General features: G+C 44.1%; 1 protein-coding gene across 6 annotated transcripts in view; it reads right to left on the bottom strand.

Moving 5' to 3' along the window:
• Positions 1-328: 328 nt before the first annotated feature.
• The window catches only part of bdnf (brain-derived neurotrophic factor), a 15,277-nt gene continuing 2,700 nt past the window's right edge, over positions 329-12,905 (bottom strand). For 4 of the 6 annotated variants that reach the window (XM_008310005.3, XM_017032306.1, XM_017032312.2 and 1 more), the window contains exon 2: positions 329-1,474. In XM_008310005.3, coding sequence (XP_008308227.1) covers positions 641-1,453 — 813 coding nt within the window. In that variant the 5' untranslated portion in view covers positions 1,454-1,474 and the 3' untranslated portion in view covers positions 329-640. Of the gene's footprint in view, positions 1,475-6,858; positions 7,540-10,874; positions 10,935-12,905 lie in introns of those variants that run through there. The other 2 variants (XM_017032307.1, XM_017032308.2) reach the window with 2 other exon arrangements.

Raw genomic sequence — 12,905 nt, 5'->3', positions numbered from 1 at the left:
TGACTCCTTTTTTATATATATATATTCTTCCTCTGGTGGGGATAAAAAAATAAACAGCAAAGCTTTGACAACAGCACCTTGACATTGTAATTTCAACATTACCTTGAGAAGTTTAGAACAGTAAACAGATAAATCACTTGAGAGGAAAATAGTTTTCTGCTGCAAATGTAAACTGATTTTTTTTTCCTGTTTTTTTTTTGGTCAGCAATGTATCCTTTTTTTTGGTTATTTGGAGGAATTCTCAAATCACAATTGAAGCAGCATGCAAGCCTTTGAAGATGAAACTGTCCTCTCCCTTTCTTTCCTTGCCTTGCCCCCCCGCCTCGCCCCTCCTCCACTTTCTTGATAATTCTTGGCAACATTAAACAATTCACAATGTATTGAGGAATGTGATACAGTAATTTAAACTGGGCGCAAATGACTGATCAGATTTTTTTTAATTGTTTACAAGGTCATGAATATGTTCAATAAATAGACTGTAGTATCACCTTTACTGTATAAACTTCATCTTTTTTTTACATGCAGTCCATAAAATTTTCATTTGACGGAATAATTTACCCTGTTATGTATATATACAAATAGATATTTTCTCTTTATTCTCTTTTTTAAACTCTTCAATAAAATCTATACATTTTATACACTATCTCCCTCTTTTAATGGTCAATGTGCATACACATGAAGTGTCTATCCTTATAAACCGCCAGCCAATCTTCTTTTTGCTATCCATGGTAAGCGCTCGCACATAGGACTGGGTTGTCCTGCATTGGGAATTGTAATGCCGCTTGTCTATTCCTCTGCAGCCGTCCTTTGTGTACCCCATGGGGTTGCATTTGGTCTCATAAAAGTATTGCTTCAGTTGGCCATTGGGGACAGGGACCTTTTCCATGACGGTAACTGTCTGCCCAGACATGTCTATTGCCGTCTTTTTATCCACAGCTGTCACCCACTGGCTAATACTGTCACACACACTGAGCTCTCCACGTCGTGAGGGATCGGAGTGTCGCCGCACCCTCATGGACATGTTAGCGGCGTCCAGATAGTTTTTGTATTCCTCCAGCAGAAAGAGCAAGGGCGGCTCCAAAGGCACTTGGTTGCTGATCATCACCCGCGAGTCGTACAGGTTGACATCCTTGTTCTCTGCGGTGACCACAGAGGACGGGCCCCCACCTCCCTGGCTCTTATCAGCCCCCTGTCCCAGCTGTGCCGCCTCTCCCTCCACCTCCAGCAGCTCTTCTATCACTTGCTCAAATGTGTCTGTGAGTGAGGGCAGTTCCCCACGCTGGCCTGGCCCACCACCACTCTGTGGAGTCCCATGGCCTCGGGCGGCTGTCGCAGCAGCAGCGCCCAAGTAGCCTTCCGTCCGATGGCCCCGCATGCCCGGGGCGTCTCTCAGGGGCACAGCTCTCATGCAACTGAAGTATGAAATAACCATAGTAAGGAACAGGATGGTCATCACTCTTCTAACCTGGTGGAACTGGAGGGGGGGACAAAGAGAACAAACAACAGAGGAAGAAAAGGGGGGTGGGGGGGAAACAAGATTTAGGGAATTAGTCAAAATGCTTTTATTTGAAATTTTGTTTGATCATTAATGGATCACAGAAGCCCCTTTGTTTATTTTCGACCTTTTTTGAAAAAAAAAAAAAAAAAAAACCCAAGAAAAACAAGGCGAGCTCAGAGCTAGAAATATATCAGTAAATATTTTTATTCAACTATCATTGGCACGGTGTCTCCACTGTTTGCAAACAGTAATCATTCTGTGTCTATGTGAGGTCTGGCTTAGATTTTTATTTGTTGGCAGTAGAGACACAAAAGCTGTGCAGAGTATCAGAGAGGCTGTTTATTACAAAAGATAAACCACACAAATAGACGCTGCTACATACGCTTACGGACCTGCTGTTATTTACAAGTCTGTTTTCTACTCGTGTGTTAACCTGCAAAGCTGCCATTCGTTTCTGCAGAAACAGGAGAATGTGCTGGTTTATTACGGTCAAATGGACCATTCCTCTATTCATCACTGTCTGCCTGGAAAGGTGGAGCTAACGTGTGGATTTCTTTAACATTTTCAATCATTTATAATACACACAGGTTTGTATTTTACTCAACATTTGTATTTGAACAAGAAATACGAGAATAGTTTGTCTGTACAGAATGAATAAGTTGGAATTCCAGACGTGGGGAGTGAGCCGTGTGCTGACAGATGTTCTTGGTTTACACGAGGACATTTTTCTGTTTGTTTTGTTTTGTTTGATCAGCTCCTCTACTGTGTTTTGACTGTAAACCCCTGCTAAACCTCCATTAGTAACTCACATGCACTCACCGACTGCCTTAGTGGGAACTGTGCTGTTTGTTTCAGCCCCTGACAAACACCGGCGCTGCGGCGGCACAGCCTGTGCTCTTGAATCGGTTCATACTCATGAATGGGAGGCAGGAGTTTGTTGAGGGACACTGTTTGTTTTTTGGCAGGTGGATGGCGAGAGCACCACGGGGATGAACTAACAGGATGTCACGGGAGAAGTGAAAGGCAGAGAGATGCGTCATGCTGTGCTCCTCGCACTGTAAAGTACCAGCCTCAAGGCTGTGAACAGCAGCTCACACTACAAGCAAAGCACTGGCTGGGGGGTGGGGTGGGGGTCGAAGCCAGGTGTAGCCGAGACACTGCACATACATCTTTAACTGGGGAATCGTCACCTCGTATGCATCTCTTACCTTTGAGGAGGTCTCAAATTCACAGCAGTCAGTAAACAGGTAGGCAGCCAGCAGCCAGAGATATAAAAGCATCCATGGTGAGAAAAAAATCTAGCTCTTGCTTGCCACAGGGGCTCATTTAAAAATAGCTGGACACAGGCTTTAACTGCACTCTGCATGTCCCAACCTGATACAGGAAGAAACACACCCTGCAAACACACTCCCCCACTCAGGATGGACATGTGGACCTTTACAGTAGGGAGGAGCAAAACCCCACCTTAAAAGCATTTGTTTCATTCTTAATTGGTATCTAGGGCCGTGGCTGCAATTAACCAACACCGCGGTGACTGCCATAGAGGTATCTCATCTAAAAATAGACGTGCTTGGAGTCTCACAGGCTCTATTCAAAATATCACATCCTTCTTCTTAATGAGCCACTCATTCTCCAAGCTCTGTGACGCGCTCCTCCAGAGTGTGTGAGTGTATGTGTTAGGGGGAGGGCTTTTATGTGTGTGTGTGTGTGTGTGTGATTGCAGAGAGCTGAGGGTAAAACAACAATGTGCACCAAGCCCTCAATAAAGTACAAATCTAAACTATATCTTTTATTATTATTTATTATTGTTATAATTATTATTATAGTCAGTCGTGTACAGAAGGAAACCATGACCGTTGACACCACAGTGGGGGCTGGTGTTTCGGTTCCAACAACAAAAATATTCTGTGAGGCTTCCCGGCACAGAAAATCATGTAGGTTTACGGGATGGAGGCCAGTCACGAGCTTTATGTGTAGGATGCATTTAGGCTGATATTATTATCAGCATCAAGCTCAAATGGTTCCACTTCCACATGGGGGAAATGACGGCAGAGAGCTGATTACTGTTAGGCGTCAAACTTCATGCTGGAAATGGTGCAGACGAAGATTGCTGCATCTTCCGTAAGAGACCACAGGGGTAATATTGCAGTAGCAGGGGGCGGAGAGAGTGCCGGCGTCATTTCGCAGCATAACAACCACAGATGACGTCTCTTCCAGGTCTCCATAGGGGAGAGGATGGAGAGAAGGAGGTTGCTGGGGGTAATGCCATTCAACAGTGTGCAATTGTATACCAATCCCCCGGGTATCCTCACACCGGGAACAACAAATGATTTTATTTCTATCTATGTGATTTCCTGTTTCCATCAGGACAATCAATATGGCTTATGCTCTCAATCAACATCCTGTTAAAATGTGATAAAGCAAACGAATCATTTAATTGCTTTGGGACAAGAGAAGGAGCGCTGGCTTATGTGTTCTAGGGGGTAAATGTGACAACTGATTGTGTTGCTCTGCTTTTAAACATCCAGGGGCGGAACATCTTACGTGCGCGGCTGGGTTTAACAGTTAATAAAAAAAACAGCCTGTGTGTTAACGTAATGGGCGTACATAATAAAGACAGCGAGGAAATTCAGACGCAGGAATTTCTGGAACACAATCCCATTTTTGCAGCTTTTGGCCAGTCACTGTTTGTGTTATGAAAAATATACGCGTCTTACGTGAAACTACAACACCTCACACCTATGGAGCAATCTGAATGTGATACGACAACTCTGGTCTGATCAAAAGCATAAATCTCCCCTGTGATGAGCACCCAGATGATGACATGGAGAGCAGGGGAATAAAGCATGCAATAACTGCTTTTCAAACAGGCCTTTATGCACAACAACACACCCAGAACAATGGGAGCAGGTGAGTGTGTGGTTAAGCACTTGGCTTTGACATCTCCAGATGACCACCTGTTCATCTGCACCGCGAGCACGATTGTATGACAGGGATATGTAACTTACCCTTGCACTTATTCTTTGTGCCAGGTGGGGATTAAAGTGATAAATGCTCCCTTTGACAGACGCTGAAAAGTTTCTCTAAAGCATGAAAGGACTGGCATGACTGGTATTATTACACAGTCAGTAATGTTCCCCGGTCTCACTGCACATGTCAGCACACTTTATGGCTTCATTTTCACCAACAGCCTGCCCAACGTCTTCGGAACCGTTACAAGCAGAACATAAACATCAAGGAGGAGAGGTGAACGAAGGAAATGTGTGGCGACTTTCAAATACAAACGTGTGACCGATAACAACATTTGTTCTCTGCCTTCACCACCGCTCCCTGGTGGGCATCTGTTTTTGTATAGTTCCTAAAGAACTGTGTCGGCATCGGCTATTCACCTAGCAACATGTTTTGTCATGTTCGCCACGTATAGCTCTCCAATGGCGATTTAAAAACCCCCCCACACATGATATCAAACTTTTTTTCTTTTTTTTTCCTTCGGCACGTTTGTGCCACAGTGCAGCGCTATTTGAAAGAAGGGCATTTTGTCTGCAGTAATGGCTGACACATGTGGAAGCTTGCTTCTTGGAGATCTGTTTTCAATCTGATGCTGACGTTTTAGAGCAGGTTTGGTAATAGATGAGCATTACTTAGGGATTATACCTGGCCTCTAGGTCAACCACAGACAGTGCCACAAAAAGCCCAGTATTCACACAACCGCTGAGTGATTTATGTTAAACAAATAAACCGCTACATCCCTCCCACTGTGTGTGCATCAGTGGAAACCAGACAGAATAAACCGTATAAATTCACTTTAATGTAAGACCCTTAATGCTCAAAGCTCAATGTTGACAGTCTTGACGAATTGGAATTTTATACTGTGTGCCATCTCAAATAGAAACTGCGTGAAGTTAAATGAATCTGTATCCCTTTGAAAGGGCAAAAAACGAATAATAAATATTTTACCGGTGCATTTATTTCTACTGTTTGGAGGCGACCATTATGGATGAGTCAACAAGAGACAGAGTGAAAACCTTTTCCTGTTTTGTTGAAGATCAGGTTTGACAGGTGAATGGCATTCTTTAACTACAACGGCGAATCATTTAAACCTTAATATGAAATCTAACTTTTAAAAGCCAAGTAACCTACAGGTTCAAATCAACAGCGCTGCAGTACTATATATTGTACACTAGGTGGCGCATGAGACCATGAAATGATGTAGACTTTCTCCCTGCAATATCTTTTTCTCTCCATCCTCACGCCTACAGACAGACAGACAGACAGACAGATAAACAGACAGATAGATATACAGATTGATTCCAGACTGTGCGTGATTGTGAATGTGACATAAACTTCACTCATGGTATTTAGTCACAACCCAGAGAAGAATTTTGGCCCCAGTTCACATTTTTTGTGAAGACCATCATCCGTCTCAGTTAGATCTTGGACAAGATATTCTCACATTAGGGCTTTCTCAGACGCCGGCACACATTTGGTTCCCATGCACCACCGCCATAAACCAGACTATGGTTTTAATCCGTGCTCATTCTGTCCAGTGTGGTCTGGGGTTATTCAGTCACAGAACACACAACACAACACCCAGAAGTCGACTCTATACTCCGTGTATGTTGGCCGACCAAGCTGCTGGGAGTTTAGGTCTCGGGTTTCCTATAAAGTCTTAATGAGTTCATCAAAGTTTCTCCCTCTCGTTCTCTCTCCCTCTCTCCCGTTCCCCCCTCTCTCTTTCTTCCACCCTGAACTCTATTCCGCTCCAAAACAACACTATAGAAACCGTGTGTAGGTTTGTGTGTGGTCACAGCCATAGTGGAGGAGGGTGTTGAGGTCAAATGAGCAAAAATGCGGGCAGGCAACCAGAAACACAGAGTTTAGTGGAGCTGTTTATGTGCGTAAAAAGTTGCCGTCAAACCCACGGCCGTCGCTGACGCAGACGCACGATGGATCCTGTCCAATAAAGTAGGGGAAAATTTAACAACCAGTCAATTTACTCTGACTGTTCTATAGTCGGGATGAAACGACGTGTGTGTGTGTGTGTGTGTGCGTCTCTCTCTCTCTCTCTCTCTCTCTCTGTGTGTCTTTCTGTGGAGATTACATCTGCTGAGCCTGTGCTCTCCACTGGAAACCCAATCAACATAATAACTCCGTTTTTTATTAATGAACGGGAGGATAAAGTTACGCATATCCCCTCTCGCTGCGGCGCAGGATAACCGGACTTGATCGCGGTACTTTTGACACACATACACACACGCACGCGTACACACTGCGTAATAATAATAATAATAATAATAATAATAATAATAATAATAATAATAATAATAATAATAATAATAATAATGAAACTACACACATACCTTTCACTGTCCAGTCGTAAAACAGACCATTCAACAGGACAGGGGTGTCATCTGGGATGAGTTGGACAACTCCCTGAGTAAATTGGACTTTAAGCGATATTTTCCCTCTCTCGGAACCACCAACAAGCTTCAGGATATCTCTCTCTTCTGCTTTTGGAGCAAATAGATTAAATTATTGATGGTGGAAATTGCATGGCTGAGGTAATGCACTCCCATGGCTGCACGGCTCCAGTGGAGATCGCCTGAAACTGAAGTTGTCGCATGCTGAAACGCCACAGCGGCACACACAGCACCACTGGATGAGGGAGCAATAGAAGGAGAGAGAGAGAGAGAGAGAGAGAGAGAGGGAGAGAACACTCCGGAGCCGAAATGAGGAGCCTCTCGCAACTACAGTAACTTTACTACACAATGACGCTGCAACATGTGACCTATCACTGGCTGACTGGCCGCCACCGAACTCCAGTTTAAACAGCCCGTAGGCGGAACTATTACTGCGCCCTCAGTGCGCATTGCTGTGTGCTCTTTTGTTTGTCCGCATATACCGTGCTGCCCGCACATACACCACAACGCCTGGTGATCAAACATAAGCCAAGTCCATCCTCTTCCGTGTTCTGATCACCGGAGCCAAAAAGGTGGCACATATTTGTGACGGCTGAGCGTAACGTCTCTAAACCAGCAAGTCGTGATGCACGCCTTCGAGCAGAAGTGGTCCATGTGTGGAAAAAAAGCATCGCATTTAGAAACGCGTGAAGAAATGACTCAACTGATATCATACTTATCTTGAAGAAAAACTATTTTTGTATCTCACGTGTTCTCTTTAGATTTTGGTTGTTCCAACTAATGGCTGTCGTCTTGGTGTACAGATCGGCCCAGAGGATGTTTACAATTATGCTGTTTTATCAGTCTGTCCAAACATTTGGATGCCAACAGTCACCCGAGCCCGAGAAATATGTGACCTTCTTGGAAACAAGTCCGCATATCTTTGCTTTGAAGAAGAACCGTGTTCACCACAGATGGAAGACAGCCCTCAAGTCTTTGGCAGCACACACAAACCAGCTTTCTCAGGTTATTGAAATACACAATCATGGCCGAACTCGTATTATCGAATGTCAGCTGAAGACGTTTAAATGGAATACGGAGAGGTTCCACATAAAACTAAAACCACTTCTTGTTGGTTCATCAGGCACAAACGGGGAAAGTTTCTCAGGCGAGATTCAAATAAACACATCAGGGAAGCCATAACCGTTCATTGGGAGAGCAAAAGGTTTGGAAACTCCGCCTCTGATGAACACAGGGGTGAGCATAATGGGGGAAACAACGGCTCATTATCCCTGTAACCTGGCCTGGGTCCAGTGCAAAGATTTATTGTGATGTGATTGTTATATTGCCATAATGATTCTTCCCTGCACGAGCTTGTGAGCCGGAGAGCTCTTGTTTGGCATGTAACAGTATGGAGTGGATGCACACACCTGCTTAATGAGTCACACCCACCTCCAAAACACCCGGGGACATGCCAAGATAGATATAGCCCTCCCTGAAGGCTCACAGGAGGTGAGGGCAACTCTGGATGACAAAGAGTTGCATCAGCAATCACTGAGCGACATGACTCCAAAGAGGATAAAAACGCACGCCGCACAAGGGGGCTGTTCCAAACAAGTAATTCATAAATAAATCACTTGGCATCTCATTAGAAGAGCAAAAACAACAACATGGTCTCTCATTTTTGCAAACACAGCACAGCTGAAGGAGCTGCATCAAGAGGAGTCTTGGCTGGCATGCGTGTGAGGCTGGAGGGACCAAAATTATGAATGAAGCCAGTAAAAGGAGTGGGCAGAAGGAGCGTACTGAGGAGTTTTTGGGGTCTTCAGGGTCAAAAAGGAGGCACGGCAGCACCGGCTTCACTGGCTACAGTCCACCTGAACGCTGCTTGAGGACTATGTCATCGGAACTGAGGTGTACGATTTCTTTAGGTTTAAGATTTCCCAATATGGCGCCAGTGACAATGACTTCTGAGGTGTTGGGTTGAAACCCTTTTGTCTTTGCCTGTAATGTGGCAATTTTTTTTTTTTACAGGTTTCAATCACCTCGTCCAAGTCTACACACCTGATTCACAGCATCAGCTGGAGAAGAGTGTTCACATCTTGGCCGCTCACTATCTTTGTGCCTGTTTGTTTAGCGGAAAAGGCTGTTCGAGCTTGCAGGAGCCGAGAGCACGACACACTTGTGTAACATTTCAGGTCTTCTTTTGCCAGATGCAACACAGTGCTGACAGCTTCCCACTGACAAAAGCCTGGCTTAACAAGTGGAGTTATGCCTTCCTTATGTCTGAAAGAGAAAACATGTAAGACGGCTTAAATGACATTTGCAGAAATGTCATTTTCACCGGGGGACGCGGGGCGGTGATGTGGGGATTTGGATGAAAGGGACATTGGATTTCTACTGGAGCAGAAAACGCGTCAGCTGAGGAAACATGTTGTACGAGGTGTGGTGACGTCAAACAGAGCAGAGGAGAGTTGAGAAAATCTAGAGTGGTGGATGAGGGCAGCTTTTTTTATAGTCACATGACGGCGTGAGGAGCTAATGCCATCCTGCTCCTGTGATGTCATTAGCATTTTCTTTTTACCTTGAATCACAGATGAGCAGTCTGCAAACACGTGCTCCTTAGATTGATTCCTATGAAGTGACACAGACTAAGAACAAACCATCACCCTGTCTGTCTGTCTGCCTTTCACTCTGTTTGCCTATCTGCTCCCTTGACTCACACCCCCTTCTCCCTGCCCTCCACCACATGCCCTCCCTCCCTACTTCACAATTCAATATTAGAACAGCACCAATAACCTTTGCACGGTTATTAATTGCTAATGAATGAACACACACCAGTCCGACGTGCCTCATAACGAGCGAATAGCGCATTTCATCACTTAGGGAAAAGAAAAAAAATGAAGAGTGCATAGTACAACAACATCTCACAGACATCCCTGATCTGATTTAGCCAAACAAAGTTCCACATGCGCAACGCAAATCGGATGTTGTCATTCATAAAACAAACACATACAACTTATAATTTATAACCTGCCTCCCCCTCCCCCCTCGCCCCCCTCTTTCTCTGTATGTGCGTGTATGTTTGCGTAAGTAACGCTCGCATCCTCACGTACAACGCATCATGAAGCGTCGTAATCCCGCAGTGGTCCGCAAATGTTAAAAAAAAAAAAACCCAACCTCCTCTAACAGCCAGATCAACTACATCCACTGTCACTTGTTTATTAATAACTCATATCGTGGGCTTTGTCACTTTCTAAATCCACAGTCACACAGTCACAGAGTCACACTGTGACGAATAACTGATAATTAAATGTTTGGGAGAGGAAAAGGCTTCGCCTCCTGCCAGAACTTGTTTAAACAAGCCTGTTAATTGGATGAAGGTGTTGGCGATGAAGTAGATGAGGATGATGCTGATGGCGACTCAAGTCGACGCAGAGCCGGCGGCTGGCGACGTATGGCTCACATTCCCATAATGATGGAGATGATTAATTTTGCTCTAAATATATCGTGACGTCCATTCAGCCGCCAGTCTCGATTTCCGCCACCCCAAAAATAATCAACAGCCTATTTATAATTTACGTCATCAGACGTGTGAGCTCGGATAAATGGAGACACATTAATGAATGAACGCATGTGCCAAAAGTGGGCCAGCAAAATCCAAACGGACATTTATTTTTTTTTTAAAAAAGACACACAGCAAATACATGATATTTAAAGTCAAATAAAAAAAAATCCCTTCCGTCCAAAAAGTGCACAAGAAATGATCGCAAACGGGCAGACACACACAAAGGCCAACGAGTACGTTGTGAAATAATAAATAAAAAAAATCAGAAAACACAAAAATCTAGTAGATAGTACACATATCAACAGTATATGATTTTGTGCCGAAAGTATTTATTATTATTCTCCTCTCTATCAAATAAAAAAGGGCCTACCGAAAGAATTTCATCTGATTTTTGCGGAGAAAAACCTACCATCAGGTTTGTTATTGACGCCCACCCCAACTCTGCAGAGCTGAGTGCAGAGAGACAGAGAGACAGCGAAGGGAGAGAGAGAGAGAGAGAGAGAGGAGGGAGATTCTCGGTAAAGATAACGCACGCCCCTGCGCACGCACGCAGGCGCGGGTGCACACGGACGCACGCCCGCACACAAGCGCACGCAGCCCCATTTATGGAGTGATCCGCTGACGTACATTGCAGAAAAGTGCTATAAAAAAACCTTCATACATACAAAGTGTGTCGTGCCACCCCACAGACCCCTCCTAAACCGCCTCCGCTCATCCCTCCTCCTCCACCCAACACGCCCACGCCCACACCATAATCCCACGTCTCCACAGATAGGAAAAAAATGTTGTTAATAATAATAATAATAATAATAATAAAAATAAAAATACAGCTACGTGAACATAAAATAGGCATTTTGAAAATAAAATAAAACGCACGTTTAGAAAAAAAATCATAACAAAGACGCTGCAGAAAATAACCATCTGCGAATGCATTTGAAAATAAACACAGAATTAATTCCTTTAAAATTGCACTTTTTTTTAACCCGACGTAACTATAAGCTCGTCACTTTCGTTAGATGAATAAGTGGCTCCTTATAATTTGCGCCATAAACAGCTTTGTTGCCTTTATGAGCCCGAAAGGTGTCTTTCTACAGGGGAAGCAGGATTTTATTAGGGAATGTGTTATGGTTTATTTTATGAATGTGGCCCAGACTAATATGTAATCTGGTCTTTTGCGGTTTGACTGTCATATTAAATATGAGGAGTGATGGCAGACAAATTGAGAAAGCAGGGAAGTGCCATTATTCATAAATTAGGGAAATTTACTGTAAACCTTTGGATTGGAAGAATTTATTTGGAGAGAGGATTTGATTGGAAGAGTGGGCGTTAGAGGGCTTTTCTCTCCTAAACTCCGGTTTTTCCATGCGAATCTAAGAATCTTTGAGCAGAGGAGAAAATAGGAAGAGAGGAGAACGAGAGAAGAGGGGAAGGAGGAGGAGTAGGTGGAGGGAATAAGACAAAATATCCACCGCTTGAACATGGGAGAGGGATGGAATTTTTTTTTTTTCAACTCCCTCATAAAAGCGTGGAATTAAAATCCAGCCGCCGCGTTTGTTTTGGTCATCTTAATCCCGCGGATTGACGAGACAGAATTGCGCACATTTCCATACGAAAACACACACACTCACACAAAAGAAAGAAGAAAAATAGAAACAAAAAAACACAACGATTTTTCCAGAACAAGTGCCTATCAAGCCATCTTATCTCCATCTCTCCACACCACACGTCCACAGCCATAACATCTGTCAGCGGATGCACTTTGACCACGCCCATTTTCGTTGTAATTTTTACATGGGAATAATCTGAGAATTCACCGTGAAGGACTGTGGTTACAAGAGGGGAAATAAAGCAGGCAGAATATGGCACAGGACGCAGGGGTAACAGCTAATACATTTATATATCAATCAGTCTGTCGTTTTCTTCTCTATCTTTTTGTCTATTTCTCCCCCTCCCCGAAATATTACGCGGCCAGGACGACACAGAGCCGTGCATGAATTTTTGGGCAAAAAGGGGGAGAAGGGGAGGCAGGGCAAGGCTGGAGGGAGGCAGGTGAAGCCAAAAGCACCTTATGAATGAAAGCGCCGAGCTCGGTCGTAGTAAAAACACAAGTGATTTGATGGCGATGACGGGGTTGGGGGTGGAGGAGGAGGTGGTGGAGCCGGGGGTGGTGTTGGGGATGATGATGGAGGGAAGGTGGGGAGAAACTGGGGGGAGGAGGGCGAGAGGAAAAGAGTATAGGGCTATTTTTGGTCGATAACAAAATCTAAAAAGGTTTGATGTAAAGACAAATGTCGGCTGCAGCCGGACAAACGAAGATCGGTGAAATAAAAACGAACACAAACATTGGATAGATAGACAGATAGATAGATAGATAGATAGATAGATAGATAGATAGATAGATAGATAGATAGATAGATAGATAGATAGATAGACAGATAGA

Source organism: Cynoglossus semilaevis, chromosome 5 (assembly GCF_000523025.1).
Source record: "Cynoglossus semilaevis isolate Cse_v1.0 chromosome 5, Cse_v1.0, whole genome shotgun sequence".
NCBI lineage: Eukaryota > Metazoa > Chordata > Actinopteri > Pleuronectiformes > Cynoglossidae > Cynoglossus > Cynoglossus semilaevis.
This window is presented reverse-complemented; position numbering and strand designations above follow the sequence as displayed.